This window comes from Pelobates fuscus, chromosome 2, assembly GCF_036172605.1.
Source record: "Pelobates fuscus isolate aPelFus1 chromosome 2, aPelFus1.pri, whole genome shotgun sequence".
Classification (NCBI taxonomy): domain Eukaryota; kingdom Metazoa; phylum Chordata; class Amphibia; order Anura; family Pelobatidae; genus Pelobates; species Pelobates fuscus.
Window position 1 is genome coordinate 87,115,949 of NC_086318.1, and position 24,400 is coordinate 87,140,348.

The following is a 24,400-nucleotide window of genomic DNA, read 5'->3' on the forward strand; positions in this document are numbered from 1 at the left end:
TTAGCGCTCCCCATAGGAAAGCATAGAAAAATTATTTCAATGCTTTCCTATGGGGATTTGAGCGACGCTGGAGGTCCTCACATAGCGTGAGGACGTCCAGCGACGCTCTAGCACAGGTTTCCCGTGCTATAGAGCAGGAAGTGACCTCTAGTGGCTGTCTAGTAGACAGCTACTAGAGGTGGAGTTAACCCTGCAAGGTAATTATTGCAGTTTTTAAAAAAACTGCAATAATTACAGTTGCAGGGTTAGGAGTAGTGGGAGTTGGCACCCAGACCACTCCAATGGGCAGAAGTGGGTGCCTGGAGTGTCCCTTTATCATGTCTATATTATTATAATATTCTTCATTAGTCAGAAGAAAACATTTACTATCAAACTAAGCCGCAAAACTTAAAGGAAAAACTCCAGTGCCAGGAAAACAATCCGTTTTCCTGGCACTGGAGGGTCCCTCTCCCTCCCACCCCCCAATCCCCAGTTGCTGAAGGGGTGAAAACCCCTTCAGTCACTTACCAGGGGCAGCGACAGGTCCCACGTCGCTGCTTCCTCCTCCCCCGCCGCTCCTCCTTCTGGTTACGTCGGCCGGTGGGCGAGACTGATCTCGCCCGCCGGCCGAGGAGACCTAATGCGCATGCGCGGCAATGCCGCGCATGCGCATTAGCGCACCCCATAGGAAAGCATTGAAAATTAATTTCAATGCTTCCCTATGGGGAATAGAGCGACGCTGGAGGTCTTCACACAGCGTGAGGACGTCCAGCGACGCTCTAGCACAGAAAACCTGTGCTATGAAGCAGGAAGTGTCCTCTAGTGGCTGTCTAATAGACAGCCACTAGGGGAGGACTTAACCCTGCAAGGTAAATATTGCAGTTTTAAAAAAACTGCAATAATTACACTTGCAGGGTTAAGGGTAGTGGGAGTTGGCACCCAGACCACTCCAATGAGCTGAAGTGGTCTGGGTGCCTGGAGTGTCCCTTTAAATTAGAAGCTTTATACCGCATAATCAAGTAATATTTAATATGAGATAGTGCTATGAAATTGCTTCTTGAATATGTTTCACATGTTATATAATTTTTTTCCATCTTAAGAATGTGATCTCCTTGAGGTTTATTTCTTGCGAAACAAACTAAAATTGATTTGAAGTTTTTTCCCAGTGTTAATTGCTACTGTTGTAAAACAGAGAAACATTGTGATTGCAGATAAAAAAGTAAACTGCCCATCTAATCTATTTGTAAAATGTTATGAAATATCGGACTGTTTTCCTTATTTCTTCTTCAGGATAAGTTTTTTTTTTTTTTTTTTAAATTCTTTATTTTTGTAGTGCATGTGTGAACATAACATCCTGCATCGTCACAATAACGATTGCAGGAACAAGAAAAAATCACAACGAAACAGATTACATCAGAAGTTACATCTTAAGGGTGGTTTCTGTGCTTCGCTTTGCTGTGCCTGCACATTTTAGTTGTGGTTAAATTATGAAATAGAATTGTACACGTTTTTTAAAGTTAGCTAAGGTATAGGTGATACATGCATTTTCAATGTGCATAGGTATACGGTTGAAGCGGCAGCTGTGAAACATTCAGACAGGTGCGGTTAAGGTACGAATAACTTCAACATATAGCATGCCTCCAGAACAACATACATTTAACTGAGCTAGTTCAATTTTGCTGGTGTAGTTGTGGTGTCGTGAAAGCTTTTGTAAGTTTTGCTACTCTTATATATGCCGTACCTCAGGAAACAACACGGCTAACAAGAAAACACGTAACAGTGAAACAAGACTAGGGTCGTCCTATGCCTTAAGGTGGTGTCACTACACATTTCAAAAGCTAATGCGAACAGTTGCTTTGTAGGTGAGGAGACCTGCGTGGGTCTAGGTCATTCTATACACAGTCATGCTTAATTTGTGCGTATTGTGCGGTCGTTTAATCTTGGGCAACATTGTGGGTCAATCACGTTCCAGGATAAGTTTTTATGAGCATTTTTAATTATTTAGTATATCAACTTGTAATATGGCAATGTGTCTACGACCCTTTCTGTAAAGTAATGTTTTCTCACATTAACAATTCAACTCACACAGGGTTATTCAGTAAAGTTGAGTATGAGAATTGGCGGGAATTCAAAGTGGGTTGCAAATTTAAGGCCAGAGAAGTTAAACCTGAAGCATAGCTAACTTTATGTTTGGACTATGTTTTTTTTGTTTTTTTTTTAATTTTGCCTGTTTTAGCCTTAAATTTTAAATTAATTTTGAATTCACTTTAGTGAATAAATCTGTTGGTCAAATTACTTTTATTTTATTACATGTAGAAACATGGCTGTGGCTGACCCCAAATTTGTGAATGCATTATACAAACAATGCATTTCAAATGTATAAAAACATATATTCAGAAATAAGCAGCAGTTTCATTCAAAAAGCAAAATAGTGCTTTCATGAAGGGGGCTACAGACGCAGTGGCGGATCCAGAGACTGATCTCGGGAGGGGCACTTTTATATTATTTAAAGAAATAATGCATGCACAATAACCACTACAACTCTGTGTAGTGGTTATGGTGCCGGGACCCCCTCCCAGAGTAAGTAGTCAAACCGTTTAAGAACAGTTTGACAACTTACAGTGTATGTGTGTGTGTGGGGGCAGTGTGTGTGTATGGGGGGCAGTGTGTGTATGGGGGGGGGGCAGTGTGTGTATGGGGGGCAGTGTGTATGTGGGGGCAGTGTGTGTGTATGGGGGCAGTGTATGTGTGTATGGGGCAGTGTATGTGTGTGGGGGGCAGTGTATTTGTGTGGGGGCAGTGTGTGTATGGGGGCAGTGTATGTGTATGGGGGGCAGTGTATGTGTATGGGGGGGCAGTGTGTGTGTGGGGGGCAGTGTATGTGTATGGTGGGCAGTGTGTGTGTGTGGGGGGGCAGTGTATGTGTGTGGGGGGCAGTGTGTGTGTGTGGGGGAGGGGCAGTGTGTGTGTGGGGGGGCAGTGTGTGTGGGGGGAAGTGTGTGTGTATGGGGGCAGTGTATGTGTGTGTGGGGGGGCAGTGTGTGTGGGGGGCAGTGTGTGTGGGGGCAGTGTGTGTGTGTAGGCTGTTTATGGGGGGCAAAGTGTGAATGTGTGGTTAGGAGGGTAAGGGGGCTTTTTGATAAAGATAAATAAATAATGTATAAAATTAAATAAATGTATGTCCCCCCTCCCTTCTTACCTTTACTGGGAGGAGGGGGGGTATTTCTTAGTCCCTGGTGGTCCCAGTGGGGATTCATTGGTGGTCCAGTGGTTAGAGTGAACTCCAGCCCGCGCTCCTTTTTTTGAGATTTGGAGCATTGCCGTGGTAACTGCGGCAACGCTCCATGCTCGCGAGAGGAGGACCCGGAGGAGCTGCAGGCTGAGCTCCCGGGTCCTCTCTCCCTCCCTCCCCTGCCGGCTGCCAGCACGGTGCCTGCGGACCAGGGAGGGAGATCTGTGATCTCCCCTCCAGGCCGCAGGCACATTGCAAGGCTGGCACTTGGACAATGCCAGTGTGCAGACGGCATCCATGGCATCGTCAAATTAATAGAAAAACGTGAATGTGCAAATAAGAGAGGACACACCGTACAAGTACTTGTACAGCTAAAATGAATCATAACTGTTGACTTCCATCTTCAGGCCTTATTGCTGTACACCATCTGGGTATGCAGCTAGCCAACATCCGGCTAACCATGATAGAAATGGTTGTACAGAGCAGCTGGAGAGTGTGATGAAACGTATCCCTGTCTCAATGTTATCTAAAAAACCAACAACATGCAAAAGCAGTAGAAAAGCTTGGATTGAGTTGGCTTAAATGTCAACACATTTATTATGGGATTGGCTGGGAGCTCGGTTTATGATTACATGAATTACATGTGAAAAAGGAATTAGCCCTGTTGAATGCTGAGCAAAGTCCAGCCATAAATGGAAGCTGACATACTTATTCATTACGGGATCCTCTTCTAAGCAGTACACAGGTAGGCTTTAAAAATCCCTTTTTTATTTTTAACACCTAATATATATTTTGGAATTAATCTGTGGGAAAGATTAAAGGTTTTAGATAAAGTTGTAGCTGTGACTATTACGGTCACAATTATCTAAGATAAAATATTCAATAAAAATGAAATAGACAAAATTATCAGTTATTCATACAGCTTGTTTTTGGTTGTTTTTTTTTTAGGCCTAACAAAAATGTAATTCATTTGGCAATTCTCCGCAATTCCTGGATAACAAAAAACAAAAATCCAGCACGGCTATTTGCTAAATTGTGAATTGTTGCCATTTAAAAGAGATTTTAAAATTTTACGTCAAAGTAGCCAAACTGAAAACACAACTGCCCAAAAAAATTAAAATAAAAACAACGCAACAGGTAGAAATAAAACGCGTAAGATGGAAATATCCTGAATAAAACATATATAATTTTTTTTTTGCAGTAAACATACAAATAAAGATCTGACATGAAACTTTGTTGTAAGATTCACTAAAGTGAAAATTGTAAAAAATGTAACAAATTTAAAAAGTCAGTTTTGTTTTTAGTTTGGCTGTTTTGTCCTTAAATTTCAAATTCACTTTGAATTCACTTAGAAATCCGGGTAATTCTCAGTTTTGTAAATAACCCTGAGTTTTTTGTTATTATACAGCTTTATTCACTAAATGCAAATTTAATAAAAATGACAAAACTGAGGTAAAAATAGACAAGTTTTGACATTTAATGAGTGGGAGAATTTTTGCCTCAGTTTTTTTTAATATAATTTGTGAAAATTCTGAGTTGAATTACTCTGATAGGTAATAGCCACGCAAATGGGAATTTTTCATTTTTCAATGCGGAAAATTACTTTTTGTTTATAAAGAAATGCTAAACTATCTTGCAGCTAGGGGAGGATGGAAGCGTCTGTTTTCCCCTTGTGTGAATTTTCGTGTTTTTTTTTTTTTTACCATTTATGGTTTTATTTTTGCACAAAACAGTTACGTGAGTACATTTTCACAAATTGTCAATGGCTTTTCACTTGTGAGAACACTTGCATTGGGTCACACATACGACACATGTTAAAACATAAAGTGTTTTTTTTTTTTTTTTTTTTTTTTTTTTAATTCTTTATTTTTGCTCTCGACAGGAAAGGCAGAAGCAATACGACATGTAGGCTTGCGCAGAAGCCAAATTATACAGGAACATATAATCAAAGACAAATACATAACACCTTTGGCACTCACAACAATTCACTGTATGCAGTCTGTAATACCTGCCCCCTATCGAGGGATTTTGTTTTTTTTTGTGTGTAACATCAATTAAGTTCCTTACTGTTACACAGGAGAGGCATAGCGAGAAATAGCGGTAAGACAAATCCTGTGCAATAGTTTACAATGTTAGATAACCCCTACCAGAGCTCTTATCGTACCAAATACCAGTTCTACAGATAATCCACCTCCGGCATTCCAGGCTATCCGCCTCTCTGCAAGTATATTGTACTACTAGACAGGTCTTGTACCTTAATCAATAGCCCAGAGGCCACCCAAAGTAGGATGAGCCCCAGGGATCCCCGTCTCTCCAACATGTCCCATGTCTGTGCTAGGAAGGAACCACTTCCAATTGAACTGAGACAACACAAATGAAAGAATAATAGAAGAGAAAACCCCTATCATATTAAGGGTTTTATGGAAGTATAAAAAGAAGAGAAGAAGAGAGAAGAAAGAAATAGTAACAAGGAGTAAGGAATAAAGAGGGGGGGGGGGGGAGGGGGGGCTGACGAGCTAGGGACCCCCCGAAGTAGTGTGCGTGGTCCCATCCCATTAAGTATCCCCAGTGCCCGGGGCGCTAGTGTCCCACGGTTCCCAAACTTTTTGGAAGGCCGCCACAGTCCCTCGCATCCTAGCAGTAAGATCCTCCATAATCCTGCTGTCCCTTATTCTAGAGATCACCCCCCCGAACTCCGGTCCTCCAGGTGTTAACCAAGCCGCTGCTATAGTTCTACGCGCACTTAAGGTGATTGTTCTCACCAATCTCTGTTCTTTCCTGGACCATCCCTCTATAGTTCTATTTAAAAGATAGATCCACGGGTCTAGGGGGAGGGGTCTGCCAAATGTCTGTCTCATTAGGTTTTCAACAGCCTTCCAGAAACCCTGGAGCGCCGGGCATTCCCACCACATATGGAGATACGTACCCTGGAAACCGCAGCTCCTCCAACAATCGTCGGAGTCTAGTTTGTGCATTTTGTGTAAAATGACCGGGGTAGTATACCATCTGAGCATGGTTTTCCATGCCTGTTCTTGTTGTGTGACGCATATGGAGGCGCTCTTGGTGGCTTCCCAGATTTCCTGCCATTCGATACCTTCGAGTACTTCCCCTAAGTCCTGTTCCCATTTGTCAATGTACGCCAGTCTACCCCATTCTCTAGTTTCTGTACTAAGGTGAGCGTATATGAGGGTGATCATCCCCTTGGGGGCAGATGCATCTCTACAAAGTTTCTCGTAGAAGGTAAACTGCCCCTTGGCCGCGGCTATAATATCTGGTTTCCTAGCAAAGTCCCTCACCTGGAGGTATCGAAAATAATCTGTGGGAGTCAGGTGGGTGATTTGTTGGAGGTCTTGGAAAGGGATCACGGTCCCCCCTCGATAGAGTTGGTAATACCGTTGAACCCCGGTTTTTTCTATATTACGAAAATTCCTCGGGGCCATACCAGGTGGAAATGCTCGATTCCTAAGTAGCGGAGTCATGGGGGAGGGGGATGAGGTGAGTCCGAATTTGGTGCTGTTCACATCCCATAATCGTAGAGAATTAAGGATGGCCGGGCAGGTTACCCTGACCATGGGCCTATGTTCTCTCGGGACCCACATAGTGAATTGGGGAACATCAAGACCGACCATCAAAGATTCTAGTTCCACCCATCTCCTGTCACCCACAGGGGAATGCCACATAATCACCTGGGACAGCTGGGCCGCCAAATAGTAATAGTACAGGTTCGGAAGCCCCAATCCCCCTCTATCTTTACGCCTATACAAAACTTGTCTGGCTATTCTATGCCGCTTATTCCGCCATACGAAGTTACATATCGCCCTTTGTAGCGGTTGTAATTGAGATTTCGTGACGCGGACGGGGAGGGCTTGAAACAGGAATAGAATACGAGGGAGGATGTTCATCTTGGCGGAGTGAATACGACCCAGCCAAGAGATAGATTTATCGGTCCATTTGTCCATGTCATTCATTAAAGCCCGTAGCATGGGTTCATAATTACTAGAGTACAGTCGGTTCGGGTCTGCCGTCAAATGAACTCCCAGGTATTTGAGGGAGTGTGGTTCCATTCGCATGTGGTAAGCGGTCTGTATCTGAGCCACATCTTCAGCTGTCATGCCGATTGGCATCGCGCTGGATTTTGGAATGTTTGCTTTGTATCCAGATAGGTCCCCGTATTCTCCTATAACTCTCTGTAATGCGGCCATCGACTCGAGCGGGTTCGTAACGGTGAGGAGAACATCATCTGCGTAGGCAGATACGGTGAATTCTACCCCTCCGACTTCTACTCCATGGATGTTCGGATGCCTGCGAATCGCCTGTAGAAGAGGCTCGAGGGCCAGCACAAAGAGGAGGGGAGAGAGAGGGCACCCCTGCCTGGTTCCATTATGTAGGTGGAAAGGAGTAAGCGGGGCCCCTGAGATCTGTATCTGAGCCCTTACATCATGGTACATTGCCCTCGTGATGTGCACGAACTCTTCCGGAAATCCCAGGTGTGACAATACAGCGAATAAGAAATTCCATTTGACCCTGTCGAAGGCCTTCTCGGCATCGATAGATATTACCAGGGAGGGCGTATTCGTCGCCACCTGTTTCCAGATCAGATCAACCGTTCGCCTTGTATTTTCGAACAATTGTCGGCCTTGTATGAACCCCACCTGATCGGCATGTATAAGAGTAGTCAGAAGTGGGTTCAGCCTGTCAGCCTGTATTTTGGCCAAGATCTTCACATCATGGTTAATCAATGATATAGGCCTGTAGTTTTCAGGTAGGTGTGCATCCTTATCCGGTTTGGGTAGTAATATGATCGTAGCCAATGACATGTCAGGGCCCAGTCTTCCTCCCTGTCTTAAGGAATTAAACAGCGTGGCCAGGTGAGGTGCTAGCTCCTCCCTAAAGGCCTTGTAGTATGAGCCATCATATCCATCAGGGCCAGGTGCCTTGTTCCCTTTAAGGCTCGATATGGCCTTGTCTACCTCCTCAGCACTGATCTCCGCCGCCAGGTTCTCGGCAGCGTCCCCTGACAATTTGGGCAAGTCTAGTCCCTCGAGAAATCGTTTTATGCTTCGGTCCTCTTGGCCTCCCATCAAGTGACCGTTCGGGGAGTGATTATACAATTGTTTATAATATTCTTCAAATACCTTTGCGATGTCTGTCGGTTTTGTTTTCGTCGTGCCGTCTGGGTGTCTGATGGCCGTGATGTGGGGCCGTTGTTGCCTGGGCCTAAGCGTCCTGGCCAATAGCGTATCCATTTTATTGGCTTTATCGAAATAGGTCCGTCTGGACCATGTCATGGCCTTAGCCGTGTCATCTAGCAGAAGTGTGCGTATGTCCCGTCTGACTGTCTCCAGTCTACCGTGTATTTCAGCGTCCGGGGTAGCCTGGTGTTGCTGCTCAAGGTTCCTCAGCCGTTTAAGCAGAGTTTCCAGATGGAGGTGTTTTTGTCGTTTCTTTCTTGAGGCCAGTTTAATCAATTCCCCTCTTATGACCGCCTTGTGTGCAGCCCAAATCGTGCTGTTGCTTACGTCAGGTGTGGTGTTGACCTGAAAGTAATCCGTAATAGCCTTCCGAATGCTGTCTAGAATCGACTCATCTCTCAGCAGCGATGAATTCAGTCTCCAGGACCATGGGCTCGCCGTGCAAAGATTACCTAAGACTATAGATGCGTCAGCGTGGTCAGACCAGGATATACTTCCCACCTCTGAGCTCGAGAGCCTGGAAAGGCTAGCTGCATTTATTAAAAATAGGTCTATTCTAGAATAGGTGCCATGGGGAGCAGAGTAAAAAGTATAATCTCTGTCCATAGGGTGTTGCGCCCTCCAAGCATCCACTAGTCCTGTTTCCGCAATAAAGGTCTTAAGCTGGCGGTCCTGTCCCCCGCGTCCCTGCGATCTCGGTCCTCCAGCCCTGGAGCTCCTATCCATCGCCGGACAGGGTGTAGCATTAAAATCTCCCCCCATAAGGACCATGCCGTGTGGCAATGCGGCAACCTTATCACGCAGTGTAGACCAAAACCCAGCATCAGGCTGATTCGGGGCGTAAATGTTGATCAGGTGTACAACGTGTGAGTGGAGAGTCCCGGTAACTATAATGTATCGTCCCTCCGGATCCGCATCCTGGGCAGACAGCTGGAAGGGGCAAGAGCGTTTGATAACTATAGCGACACCGTTCCGTTTGCGATGCGACCTGGCTTCAAAGGAGCCCGTGTAGACATGGTCTCGTAATTGAAAAGTAGCCTGTTTAGGTAGGTGAGTTTCCTGCAGGTATACAACGTCGGAGTTCATCCTTTTTAGGGCCCTAAACATTAGACGTCTTTTTTTGGGAGCGTTCAGACCCTTAACATTTAGAGTGGTAATCTTAATCGCCATCTTGTGATAGATTACTCACCGCTAACGCTCTGCTGCCACTGTTTGTATTAGGGAGGATCTCCCTAGCAGTCGGGATCCGCGTCGGGACGGTCCACTCGTCCGCCCCCCCCCAGGAGCGAAAAAGGGTGGGAAGGGTCAGGATGGGAAAAGAAAAGAGAAAGAAAGAAGAAAGGCATCCGGACAAAGTCCGATGCGGTGAAGATTCTGGTCTTACAACTCGCCAGAACATTTTGGGTAGCGAGGGCCCTCGTTCCCTGCACGATCAACGCGTGGAGGACACTGAGGATCCCTAAAGCCCCGCCTACCCGCGCCCTAAACATGCTATAGAGACCTTACCAGCATAGTGGTATCCCGCCCCCTACCATCCCGGATCCCACCCGATGAGCATAAATTACGGTAACCCCTTTACTGAACTGTCCCCAACCGCCAGTTAATCTCTCACCCCTGAAAATACCCCTCAGCTAATGAGGGGCCGCTGCACCCTGCCTCCGGTTAAGCCACCACTACCATTCCAACACATGTCGCGTTTACAGTATCTACATTAGGTTTTTACACATTGGCTGATCATATTCTCTCCCCCTGTTTGTTTTGGATTTCGATAGGATAAATGCGACTCGGCTACCAGCATGCATCAGGCCCTCAAACAACTATATGTAGCGATAATCAATTTTTAAACATGTATAACACGCAAGAAAACGTAGGTTAGTAGAGATACACAAGCTTGGAGATGTTCCATATCTGAGGAAGGGCAAAGGGTGCTCTTTGTCCCCCTTGCCCCCACGTCATCTTACAATTTTACCCTGAACATATATACATTCATTGTTGGTTTTTAATTATTTTGCTATTTTTCGTTATTTTTATATTTTCTGTAGTGCAGTAAAATGCAGCTAGGCCAAGAGCACGTAGCAGGCAATCAACCTACATAGCTCCATGTCTTCTGTGCCCCAGCTGCATCCCACAGTTTTACCATAAGCGTATACACAGGTAGTGACAGAAAGTGCAATGTAACTTGGCGAGTGGTATACATCACGCTATTGAGACTACTTAGCATTCCGTCCCCTCTGCTCTAATTTTACCGTATGAATTGAACATTTAACATATATACAATTATAAATTTTTATTTATTGTTGTTTTTTATTTTTTATTTTTTTTTGTCGTTTTGTTTTTAATATTATGGGGATAAGCAATATAGCACTAAGCTAACAGTTTACTTCAGGTTCTAAATACTGACCCGGTCCCTGTCCCCCATGCTCCGGTGTTTAAATGGAGAAGCAAAGTGTAACTAGACTAGTCGTACAGACCGGGCTATCAAACTGCTGTGCCCCTCGTCATCTTTGCTCTAGTTTCGTCAAACAATTCCGCCCTAAACAGGTATACATTTTACATATTTTGTTATCAATTTTTCATCATTTTTTTTTTTTTTTTTTTTTCCCCCCTTTTTCTGTTTTTTAAATTTTAACTTATTTTTTTTTTTTTTTTTTTTTTTAAGATTTAGGTAACGGTGAGCAATACAGAGCCTGGTAAACCGGGCACCTTAGGCTATCGAAGTGTTCCGCTCTGTATTCTCTCCGCTCTGGCGTTTACCATACCATTTTAACAAATACAAATTAACATTTTAAATTTTAAACAATTTCGCTAAATGCATAGCCGTCACACCTCAGACTCAGCAAGGGTGCAGCCACCATCTCCCACTGAACCCCGACCCCTTCCACTCCCCCCCGGGGGCGCAGGGCCTCAGCAGAGGAAAAAAGGACCAGGCCGGAGACCAGGCCCTGATAGACGGGGAGAGGACCGAAGCCCCTACAGCCCCAACCAGGAAAATGGCGCCCCCCGGGGGGAGCAAGCAGAGAGGTCAAGAGAGCATTATTAGGTAACAGGAGCAGGGGAAAAGGACCAACAAGCAAACACCAACCCAGAGAAGTCCAGTCCGATCCTCTCTCGTTGGAAGATTCTTCCCTAGGTAAGTAACACCCCGTGTTGCAGGAAAGGACTATAGGTATAAGCAGCCTAGCCCGAAACCCCTCCCAAACCAACGGCAAGCCCTCCCAGACCCTAACGGGCAAAAAAGAAAAAATACAGCCCGGTGACAAAGGAGGAGAAGGGCAGTCCGCAACACTCCTGCAACTCGAGGTAGGCAAGTCCGTAGGCCCAAAGGACATAGCTGGGCAGCGTCCACAGGGGGGGGGGGGGGGGGTCCAGGCCTTAAAATAGAAAAACAAACCCACAACTTTGGGCTCCATCCCGTACCCCACCCCAATTAAACATAACGAAAAAACCTCCAGCCTTCCGCAAGGCACTGGCTAGCATAGGCCTGGGAGACCAGGGAAACCAGCTAGAAGGGAAAAAACGATGCAGGCTACCTTCAACTGCGACCTCGCGATCCTGCCTCCTTCCACTCCGGCTCCAAACGAGGGAGATCCTCCGGGTATATCGCCAAATCGGGTAGGTCAGCAGGCGGATGTATGCCCAGGCCGTTGAGCATGCGGCGGGGGTCCCCTCCCGGTGCGAGTACGTGCACTCGATCTCCCCGGAACACCATCAGCTTGAAGGGGAACCCCCATGCATACCTGATGCCGGCTGCCCGTAAGGCCTCGGTGATGGGCCGCCAATCTCTTCTCCGTTGCAGCGTGGAGGGAGCTAGATCTTGAAAGAGGGTAATCTCGTTACCGGCATATCTAATGGGCCCCTCTCGGCTCTTTTTCATCAACGCCTCCTTGGTGTGGTAGTACAGGAAGCGGACGACTACATCCCTCGGGGAGTTGGCGTCGTTCCTCTGGCCCCTAAAGGCCCTGTGAGCCCTCTCCATGTGCCACTGATCGTCTGGCAATTGTGGAAGGAGCGGTTTCAAGACGGTGAACAGGAGCCCCTGTAAATCCTCACCAGCGCTCTCAGGTAGGCCCCGCAGGCGGACATTATTTCTCCTGGACCGGTTGGCTAGATCCTCAAAGGCAAGGTCCATCGCCACCAGTTGGGTCGCCATGCCATTGAGCCTGTCGACAACTGCGTTGTGGGCCCGAGTCGAGGCCTCCATGCGATCTTCCAGTTTCGCGGTACGCTCTCCCAGGGCCCCGATCTCTGCCTGGAGGACCGCTGTGGATTTGGCTATTTCGCCTGCCAGGAACGTTTTTACTTCGGCCAGTGTAGCCAGTATAGTGTCCCGGTCGTCGGGGGAGGCCTCCCTGTCCGCACGAGGTGATGCCTGAGGGGTCGCTCCGGCGCCATCTTGGGGCCCCGGCCGGCTCTGTTTTTGTGCCGACATGAGGTCTAGGACTGATCCGCCCGATTCCGTGCCCCGTCTTTGCTGTCTTTTTTGGGGGGGCCTCTTCTCCATGTCCACAGGTATCGTGGGGTAACCAATAGTCTGGTAAAGTCGCTGATTTTGGCTATTTTGGGCGCGTTTCGCCGGGAGCTCTAGTGAGACACGTCTAGTCTCATCGACGGTCAGACCACGCCCCCCCATAAAGTGTTTTTTTGTTGTTTTTGTATAGCAACTGCTAGAAAAATTAAAAGTGTCAGTTTTCTTTTGTTTCTTCTTTTAGGCAGAACTAGATCCCTAGGTGCCACATGTATCACTGGGACTCGGGAAATAGAAAGCAGTTAGTTACTTTTTTTTAAATAAATATAGTGCTTGATTGGATAACTGTCTTGGTTGACAAACTTCGGCAATGATACAGTAAATTCAATGTCAGCTTTGAATTTTAGACCTAAGCTCAGTTGGGGGAAAATCTCAAGTCCTCTATGTTTTCAGTTTGTTTGTTTTTGGTCTAAATTTCTGAAAATAATTTTGAATTCAGTAACTCACATTTTAGTGAATAATGCAGCCTCTTTCACGTTGATAACTTTCCTCCGTAGTATAGACATATTTAAACCCCTAGTTGTTATAAGGAGAATTGTATGAAAGAAACACCCAAAGCACCATAACCACTACAGCATGCTGTAGTAGTTATGGTTCCAGGAGTTCCCTGGCAATCTCCAATGCATGTAGTGAAACTGTTTGACCAATCAGCTTTCAGCCAATGAGTGAGCCCTGCACAGCATGGTTTCGCTCAGGAGAGTTAATAGAAACTCCTAGCAGGTCAAACTCAGTTAGAGATCTAATGCTGTTTCTTGAGAAGCATTTGATCGATTTGATCATCAATCTTAATAATCTCAGCCAACGAGGCAGAACAGCAATCTGGAGAGCAGTACAGCAAGGCCTGCCACTGAAAAGTAAGTAAATCTCACCTTTCAAACCCTCACAAGAGGGACGACATCTAGATACGTAGCAGGAAACTATAGCGTTAGGAATATATGTCTGTATATAACGCTGCAATGTTCCTTTAATGACAGGGCCAGATAGATATTTCAAGGACATGTCCTGAACAGTATATATAAGTAGGTTTAACTATTAGCAAAGGAAATTGCTCTCTAACTCTTCACATACCACAGAAATATGCATATCATCCTGTTATGCTGGATTAACTGCAAGGATTAAAGATCAATTTTGTTAAAGATAATGGTAACTATACACCTTTAAATTAAAAAAAAGAATACAGTTTTTTTTGGTACAAATATATCTGGAATGCAAATATAGTATAGAGGCTTTCTATAGACAATAAAACTCCATCTCTACCCATCACTGGTAAACGTATAGATTAATTTCCGCTTTTAACATGTGTGTCTATTGTGATGGTATCTTTGATGAATAGTGTGTGAACAGTTTAGTACAAGTCCAGCATTTTTAAAACTCAACTGATTAATATTTAGCGCCCTACTACACCCTGAGCACTATAGGGTCGAATAATTTGATTAAGTTATCCTGTGGATCTTGGTTTACACTTAATTGCTTCTTCAGGGAAATAAGCATTTTGGGAATGACAGGTACATTTTAATGGTTCATTTTCTTTTATGCACTGTCGAGGTTCAAGTATATTTAAAAGCACTGGATTAAACAGTCCACATTTTGAGCTGTAATCATTGTGGTACATAAATTGGATTTAAAAAAAAAAAAAAAAGTGACTTCTACTTAGGATTCATTGGTCCGAAGTTGTTAACAGGCGATGTCCTATTTATTCTCCAGCTTTTTGATAATTTGTCCAGCCTATTAGAAATAAATACAATATAAAATATCGTACCAGAGATAAGAATGACATCACAAACTGCTTTGTTAACTTCCTTCCTCTAGGCCATTGGACCAACGCAACACCCAGATAAGAGATGGTTATTCTACGACAGGTAGGTCCGGAACTCTGTAACATTGTCACTTCATTTGCTTATTTGAATATAGTGCAACTATCATTCATGAATGTCAATATACAACTATGTGGGGCTTATTCAATAAATACTGAATTGTGGCAAATTAAACCGAATTGCACAATTTAGGCAAAAGTCCTGTTTTGTAAAAATTCTCATACTCCACTAAAATGACTTGGAAATTGGTTATTTTTGCATTTTGCAATACAGTTGCGGATTTCATTTCATAGCAGTTTTGTTTAGTGAATATATCTCTATATGAAATACACGAGAGGGACGTAAATGTAAATCTTTATATGTTACACATGATTTAAAACCTAATGCTAAGGAAGTGCTATCAGGGACATAGCAAATATTGCAGTAGCAAATGTTGGTGAGGGACCTCACCACACTACTCATGATAATAAAGCTCCCTCGTGTTTCTTGGTGTGGATGGGAACACATTCTTGGTGATCTTGTGGTAAGGAAGCAGGGCTCATTTGTGTAAGCAGTAAAGATGGAAAGAATTTGGTACTGCATGTAGACTCACAATTGTGTGTATAGTAGACTTAATGGTGCCCAGGGCGATATCTTCTGGGCTTTACTCTGAGTTTTCCAATATCAAAAAAGACCACGTTTTATTTATATTTCAGACTACTTATTTGCATGTTTCCTATGTACATACATATGGTAATGCACATATACATACTAAGATTTAGTTATTAGATTCAGAGACGGGCACTGTACTTGATTCTTTAAATACTTTGACTGTCTATATTGAATTGCTGCAGGGTATGGAGATGACACTATGCCTATTGTTCTGCAGCATATTGCAATTTAGAGATATGTCAGCTTTTTTTCCATACAATAGAGCTGACTGTACTCTGGGAGCCCGAATGGTTTGAATATGTTTTTATAGTATTTATTAAAACTTAAGTTTTATTATTTATGTGAATAAACCACTTTCTGTTTTTACTTTTTCTATCGTATAGTATTGAGGGCTAAAAGGGCTTCTATTGGTCCACGGTAGTGTACTCATTAGAGTGTACCTAGACACCTTTAGCTTAATAATAAAAAAATAAAAATAATAATAATAATAAAAAAGTTGTTTTGATGTATAGTTAATGCCCCGGCAGTCTCACTGCTCAATTCTCTGTAATTTAGGAGTTATATCACTTTGTTTATACAGTTCTAGCCATTTTGACTCACTGAGCCTACATACACACATCCTGAAAAATAAATATTATTCCTAAAAGTCCCTTACTGCACAGTGTGTTTAATTTAGAAGTTATTATCTCTTACTCTGTTTATTGTTTGCTAACATACAGCAGCCTTCTGCAGGTGACTACAATTCAATTAACAGTGCAGGAGATAAGACCTTCTAAGGTAAAAACAATGTGCTGTAAAATTGTTTGGAAAATTAAAACTTTTTCATACTTAGATGTTGATATGCAGAAAATAAAAATATTTAACATTCACATTCTTCAAGAAATCAATTAATTATTTAATCAATCCCAAATTGAGATGATCAATAAATTGACTCTCCTTGTAGTTTTTGTAAAAAGCTACATTGCTTAAGTTAATACTTTTTATGTGCTGCCCACCAGCATGAAGAAGGAATATGTGTTTAGGAAACATGATGAATCTGACAAACCTAATGCATACCGTGAATGACACCACACTCCTAGCTATTGTTATTAAGGTTTGATTTTGTGTAATATTGATGTAGCTCTTCATACAGCAGTCATCGACTCAAAAGGCTGACGACCCTCTTCAATGGCCTCAATTCAAAAGGCCAACAGTGCCTCATATCATCAGGCCAGTATGGGATACTAATTGTAGTGAACCCCGTAGATTAGGGGGTGCTTAAAGGTAGATCCTTAGCCCTTTCAATATTACAACTCCCATGATGCTTTGTGTGTAGCTCTACAATGGCTGTGAATCTACCTTTGGCTTACCCCACATTAGATAATTATGCAATAGGATTCCCACTACTTCCCATACCAATACTCATTTGTAGTTTGGATTATGTTTTTCCTGTTTAATTTAGATATTTACATATACTTGCCATTTATCAAATCTGTTAAACAAAAGTGATGTTGTTTCTTCCAGTTTTCTCCCATATGTCATAGGCAAGGTATGAACACTCTCTATGGACGCTGGTGAATATAGTACTTTTATCATGAGCAGAAGCGGAAAAAGTACTTTCTTTATCTGTCTTGACCTTTAACCCCTTTTGGTCAAACAGTTATTCAAATCTATATATATGATAAAGCCACTGACAATTTTGTCAAGTAGGGGTTAACTGTTAAGGGGTGTTTCTTTGAGTTATAGGTACATTTAGATTGTCCATCCAATAATTTTTATATCAACCAGCAATGCCATTTGTTTAAAAACAAATAATTAAGCACAATAACCACTACAGCTCATATTATTCCATTTGAGCAATGAGTCTGTAGGCTGTTCTATCAAACTGTTAGCTTAATTTATTCAGCACATCACTTCTATCCAAGCTCGAATGGATTTGCTTTTGACAAATTTGACAAATTATTTTATAAGGAAATAAATAATATTCTCATCATCAAATAGAGTTCAGAGGTGGTAGGCTCCAAAAATGTCTGAACTGAAAAACATTTCTCCAACTCAAATATATTTACAGCTTGGCAATTTTGGCCCAGAATTTGAAATTCCTTTGATTTCCAACAATTTCCTGGGTATTGCTGAGCAAGAAAATTCACTCTGAAACCTGTGGCTGCTTATTCAATTGTTGATTTGGATGCCAGTTAACTGCTTGTGATCTTTGTGGCCATCGTAACATCTCCTGCTACCTCTTGAGGTAGCCCTGCCTTCAGCACAAGCAATTTAAAGGCAGAACAGCCCAAAAGAATGGGCAGGGTGTCAGGATCGGGACAGGGATCCAACACGCAGGGTACAAAGAGTGGAAAGGTACGTATACCGGGCCTTAGAATGGCCGGACTAACGTACCGAGAGTAATAGAGAATAGTCAGAGACAAGCCGAGGTCGAGGGAACGAGAAGACAGATAAGCGAGAGACAAGCCGGGTCAAGGGATAACAGAGAAGCAGGGTAGTACAACAAGCCGAGTCAAAACCAATAGAGCAAACTAGAATACCAGAGCACTGAGTGACTAGACAAGCTAGAACCACGACAGGGCAATGAGCTGAAGTGAGAAGTAAGCTTAAATACCCTGGCTCCGGATGGTAGACACGCCTCTGACAAGTACCGATTGGATATCGGACACTTGAGTGACAGGTCGCTCGTGATAGCGTCATGACGTCACGTATTGAGCGTCCCGCTAGAAAAGGACGTGGATTCCTCGCGGTCGGTGTTTAAGTGACCGGATGAACCGCGAGGAACGAAGGAAACAGCTCGTTTGGAGGGATAAACTACTAAGTCTCTACCTCTTTTAGAGGTAGAGGCCTCAGGTACCCTGACAGTACCCCCCCTCTCAGATACGCCCACCGGGCGGAAGGAACCGGGACGAGATGGAAAGCGGAGGTGAAATGCTCTGCGAAGGCGAGAAGCATGAACGTCCTCCTGAGGTACCCAACTCCTCTCCTCAGGACCATATCCCCTCCAGTTGACCAGATATTGCAATTTTCCCCTTGAAATTCTGGAATCAATGATGGAGCTGACCTCGTACTCTTCCCGACCCTCCACCTGAACAGGACGAGGTGAGGAAACCTTAGAGGAGAATTTGTTGCAAATGAGAGGTTTCAACAAGGAGACATGAAAAGAGTTAGGAATGCGTAAGGCAGGTGGCAGAGCAAGGCGATACGCAACCGGGTTGATACGAGTGAGAACCCTGTAAGGACCTATGTAGCGAGGAGCAAATTTCATAGATGGAACTTTTAGGCGAATATTCTTAGTGCTCAGCCACACCCTATCCCCAGGAACAAAGACCGGAGCCGCTCTTCTATGCTTGTCAGCGTGTTTCTTGAACAACGAGGAATTATGTAACAGAATTTGTCGAGTCTGATCCCATAATTTCTTCAGGTTGGCGACATGATCATCAACCGACGGTATCCCCTGAGAAGAGGAAACCGAAGGAAAAATTGAAGGATGAAAGCCATAGTTCATGAAGAAAGGGCTAGAGCGAGTTGAATCACAAACAAGGTTATTGTGTGCGAACTCCGCCCAAGGAATCAGACCGACCCAATCGTCCTGGTGTTCGGAAACAAAGCAACGTAGATACTGTTCGATCTTTTGATTGGTACGTTCAGCAGCTCCGTTAGACTGAGGGTGATAGGCAGAGGAGAAGTTCAATTTGATACCCATTTGAGAACAAAAGGATCTCCAGAAACGTGAGACAAATTGAGAACCTCTATCAGAAACAATCTCCGAAGGAATCCCATGTAGGCGAAAAACCTCTCTCGCAAAAATCTCCGCTAATTCAGGAGAAGTCGGAAGTTTAGGTAATGGCACGAAATGGGCCATCTTAGTAAATCTATCCACCACCGTGAGAATAACAGTCTGTCTCTTGGAAGCAGGCAAATCAACGATAAAGTCTATGGACAAACAGGACCAAGGTTTCTCAGGAATGTCCAAGGGGTGTAACAGACCAGATGGAGATGCATGAGGTTGTTTAGTCTTGGCACAAGTCTCACAAGCTGCGACGAACTCCTCAATATCTTTTCGTAGTGAAGGCCACCAGAAATCCTTGGATATCAGAGAGTATGTCTTGCGAATACCAGGATGACCAGCTACTTTACTTTCGTGAAAACATTGTAAGAGCTCCAGTTGGAGTTCAGGAGGAACAAAGTTTCTTCCCTCAGGAGTGTTTCCGGGAGCTAGATGTTGTGACTTCAAGATCTGGTCAAGTAGCGGAGAATGAATTTTGAGACTGGTATTAGCAATAATATTGCATTTGGGTACAATGGAGGACAAAAGTGGTTCAACTGAAGCAGAAGGCTCATATTGGCGAGATAGCGCATCGGCTTTAGAATTCTTTGAGCCAGGTCTGTAAGTCAGAACGTAATTGAAATGGGTAAGAAACAACGACCAACGAGCCTGCCTGGAGGACAAACGCTTGGCCTCTCCGATATAAGACAAATTTTTGTGGTCTGTTAGAATGGTAACAGGATGTAATGTACCTTCCAATAAATGTCTCCACTCTTTCAAAGCCTTGATAACCGCTAGTAATTCTCTGTCACCAATGTCATATCTGCTCTCAGTACCGGACAATTTTTTAGAGAAAAATCCACATGGATGTAATGGTTTATCAACACCCAACCTTTGAGATAGGACAGCACCTAAACCAGTCTCTGATGCGTCTACCTCAAGTAAAAAAGGCAGGGAAGTGTCGGGGTGAACTAAAATTGGAGCGGAAGCGAAAAGCTCCTTGAGAGTTTTGAACGCAAGAAGAGCTTCAGTAGTCCAATTCTTAGTATCAGCCCCCTGTTTGGTCATATTAGTGATAGGTGCGATAATGGAAGAATAGCCCTTAATAAAGCGCCTATAATAATTAGAAAAAACAATAAATCTCTGTACGGCTTTAAGACCTTTGGGTAAAGGCCACTCTAGAATGGATTGGAGCTTATCCGGATCCATCTTAAATCCCTCCCCAGAGATCACATAGCCGAGAAAGGTTACCTGGGTTTGATCAAAGCTACATTTCTCCAACTTGCAGTACAAGCCATGCTGGAGAAGCTTGTGCAAAACCCTCCTGACTTGCTTGTGATGAGTCTCAATCTCACTAGAATGAATGAGTATATCATCTAGGTATACAATGACGCAATCTTGCTGAAATTCCCTAAGAACTTCATTTATCAGATCCTGGAATACAGCTGGTGCATTGCATAACCCAAAAGGCATAACAGTATATTCATAGTGGCCATATCGAGTATTGAATGCCGTCATCCACTCATGTCCCTGCTGGATTCTCACCAAGTTATATGCCCCTCTGAGGTCTAACTTGGTGAAAATTGTAGAGCCCTTCAAACGATCGAAGAGTTCGGTGATCAAGGGAATCGGGTAGGCATTTTTAATGGTTATCTTATTTAGGCCTCGATAATCAATACAAGGTCTCAAAGAACCATCCTTCTTTTTAAGAAAAAAAAATCCAGCCCCGGCAGGAGAGGAGGACCTCCTAATGAATCCCTTGTCTAAATTTTCGTGAATATACTCCTCTAGAACTGAGTTCTCTTTCGTAGATAACGGGTATACATGACCTCTGGGCGGCATGGTACCAGGGAGTAGGTTAATTTTGCAATCAAAGGACCTGTGTGGGGGTAAGGTATCGGCTTTCTTTTTGTCAAATACAGCCTTTAAATCTAGATACTGAGGCGGAATTTGTGTCTCTGTAGGATTGTCAGAGTTAGCCGATGTGTTGGTTAAGCCGAGAGGTGAGACCTTCCGCAAGCATTTTTCTTGACAATTCTGTCCCCACGAAACTATCTCCCCTGACTCCCAATTAATAATAGGGTTATGTCTCCTCAACCAGGAGTACCCCAGGACTATGGGAATAGACGGAGAAGAAATGAGCAGTAAGGATATGTCCTCTCTATGTAGGATGCCAACAGTTAAGTTAATCGGTATGGTCTCATGGAAAATAACAGGCTCAAGTAACGGTCTACCATCGATGGCCTCAACAGCCAGTGGTGTCTCTTTTAACTGGGATGGAATAGCATGCTTGGCAGCAAAACCCTGATCTATAAAGCTCTCAGCAGCTCCAGAATCGATTAGTGCCATAGTCTTAACTACTCCCTTTTCCCACTTTAAAGAAACGGGTAACAGAAGCCTGAGCTCTTTGTAGTTGTGAATAGAGGACAAAGTAGAAACACCCAAGGCCTGTCCTCTAGAGAAACTTAGGTGCGAGCGTTTCCCGAACGATTAGGACAATTTAGGCGTAAATGACCTCTGACTCCACAATACATACATAAACCCTCCCTTCTCCTGTACTGTCTCTCCCTCTCTGTGAGATGAGTACTGCCTATCTGCATAGGTTCAGAAATACGTAAGTCCTCGAACTCAGAATTTTGAAAGGTAGGCGCTAGTTTAAAGGAGGGTCTACGGGTCCTATCTCGAGTGTTCTGCCTCTCTCTTAGGCGTTCATCAATACGAGATATAAAAGAAATTAAATCCTCCAAATTTTCAGGGAGTTCTCTAGTAGCGACCTCGTCAAGAATTACATCTGATAACCCATTCAGAAACACATCTATATAAGCCTGTTCGTTCCACTTAACTTCTGCCGCCAAGGACCTGAACTCTAGTGCATAATCCACAAGTGTTCGATTGTCCTGTCTAAGGCGCAACAGTAATCTAGCTGCATTGACCTTTCTACCAGGAGGGTCAAAAGTTCTTCTAAACGCAGCTACAAAGGCATTATAATTATAGACTAGTGGATTATCATTCTCCCATAAAGGATTGGCCCATCTCAGAGCTTTCTCAATGAGTAAAGTAATAACAAATCCAACCTTCGCTCTATCTGTAGGATAAGAGCGGGGTTGTAATTCGAAATGGATGCTAATCTGGTTCAGAAAGCCACGACACTTCTCCGGTGACCCGCCATAACGTACTGGTGGGGTAATACGGGAAGAAGCACCTACAGTGGCTACCTCTAGACCTGAGACTGCAGGAGAAATAGAAGGAGTACGTGTCTCCTCAGGTGGATTACTAGCACGAGACAAAAGTGCCTGTAGTGCCAAAGCCATCTGATCCATCCTATGCTCCATGGCGTCAAACCTGGGATCCGAAGAACCAAGCTGACTGTTTGTACCTGCAGGATCCATTGGCCCTGTCGTAATGTCAGGATCGGGACAGGGATCCAACACGCAGGGTACAAAGAGTGGAAAGGTACGTATACCGGGCCTTAGAATGGCCGGACTAACGTACCGAGAGTAATAGAGAATAGTCAGAGACAAGCCGAGGTCGAGGGAACGAGAAGACAGATAAGCGAGAGACAAGCCGGGTCAAGGGATAACAGAGAAGCAGGGTAGTACAACAAGCCGAGTCAAAACCAATAGAGCAAACTAGAATACCAGAGCACTGAGTGACTAGACAAGCTAGAACCACGACAGGGCAATGAGCTGAAGTGAGAAGTAAGCTTAAATACCCTGGCTCCGGATAGTAGACACGCCTCTGACAAGTACCGATTGGATATCGGACACTTGAGTGACAGGTCGCTCGTGATAGCGTCATGACGTCACGTATTGAGCGTCCCGCTAGAAAAGGACGTGGATTCCTCGCGGTCGGTGTTTAAGTGACCGGATGAACCGCGAGGAACGAAGGAAACAGCTCGTTTGGAGGGATAAACTACTAAGTCTCTACCTCTTTTAGAGGTAGAGGCCTCAGGTACCCTGACACAGGGCCAGAGAAGGGTGTGTTGTGTCATCACTAATGAAGGAACGCCTCCCCAATGTGGACATGTCAGTTTGATGCTCCTCAGGGCATCCCAAGTGCAGAGCCCTGCTGAAGAGCTCTTGGTTGGGGAAAAGTCCCTGTCTTTGTGTAGCACAGTGTAGAACAAGCAAATTTAATGAAACGCTTGCTCTGTGCTTGCTTGTGATTTGTCCCCGATGTCCCGAAGGAAATACCAGAGGACAAAAAAGGGACAGGGTTGAGTGAGTGTGCCAATTGTGTGGGGAGGACAATGCCTAGGGTGTTGTATGCGTTTAGAGGCTGCTTGTAAGGTTGCGTGTGTTGACTAGACTACCTGTGGTGTTGCATGTATATGGGCAAACTGCTTCCAGACATGCGAATGTAAGGAGAATGCTGCTTGTGGTTGAGACACTGCTTTTCACGTGGAGGGGACGTAGCTTGTGATATTGCATGTATGTGGATGGTGCTGTTTTTGTGGTGTAGTGTGTGTGAAGATGGTTGTTTGTGTGTGTGATGTATTGTGTGTTGTGGTATAGGCAAGCTAGTATTATGTGGGGAGATAGGGATTGTAGCATGTGTGCGTGGGGTGATAGATGCTGTAGCGTTTGGAGGGGATAGGGGATGTACTGTGTGTGGGGAGATAGGGGCTGTAATGTGAGTATGGGGAGATAGGGGCTGTAATGTGAGTATGGGGAGATAGGGGCTGTAATGTGAGTATGGGGAGATAGGGGCTGTAGTGTGTGGGGGGAGATAGGGGCTGTAGTGTGTGGGGGAGATAGGGGCTGTAGTTTGCGTGGGGAGATAGGGGCTGTAGTTTGCGTGGGGAGATAGGGGCTGTAGTTTGCGTGGGGAGATAGGGGCTGTAGTGTGCGTGGGGAGATAGGGGCTGTAATGTGAGTATGGGGAGATAGGGGCTGTAATGTGAGTATGGGGAGATAGGGGCTGTAATGTGAGTATGGGAAGATAGGGGCTGTAGTGTGTGGGAGGAGATAGGGGCTGTAGTGTGTGTGGGGAGATAGGGGCTGTAATGTGAGTATGGGGAGATAGGGGCTGTAGTGTGTGGGGGGAGATAGATAGGGGCTGTAATGTGAGTATGGGGAGATAGGGGCTGTAGTGTGTGGGGGGGAGATAGGGGCTGTAGTGTGTGTGGGGAGATAGGGGCTGTAGTGTGCGTGGGGAGATAGGGGCTGTAATGTGGGTTTGGGTGGAAAGTAGCTGTAGTGTGTGTAGGGAGGAAAGGCATTGTAGTGTGTGGGGTAGGGGCAATAGTGTGTGGGA

The 24,400-nt window shown here is 44.4% G+C and overlaps 1 protein-coding gene across 1 annotated transcript in view; it reads left to right on the plus strand.

Moving 5' to 3' along the window:
* Positions 1-3,894: 3,894 nt before the first annotated feature.
* Positions 3,895-24,400, plus strand: part of MYO7B (myosin VIIB) — a 132,178-nt gene continuing 111,672 nt past the window's right edge. Inside the window, exons 1-3 of the mRNA XM_063442439.1 lie at positions 3,895-3,956; positions 14,738-14,787; positions 16,514-16,606. Coding sequence (XP_063298509.1) covers positions 16,561-16,606 — 46 coding nt within the window. The 5' untranslated portion in view covers positions 3,895-3,956; positions 14,738-14,787; positions 16,514-16,560. The remainder of the gene's footprint in view (positions 3,957-14,737; positions 14,788-16,513; positions 16,607-24,400) is intronic.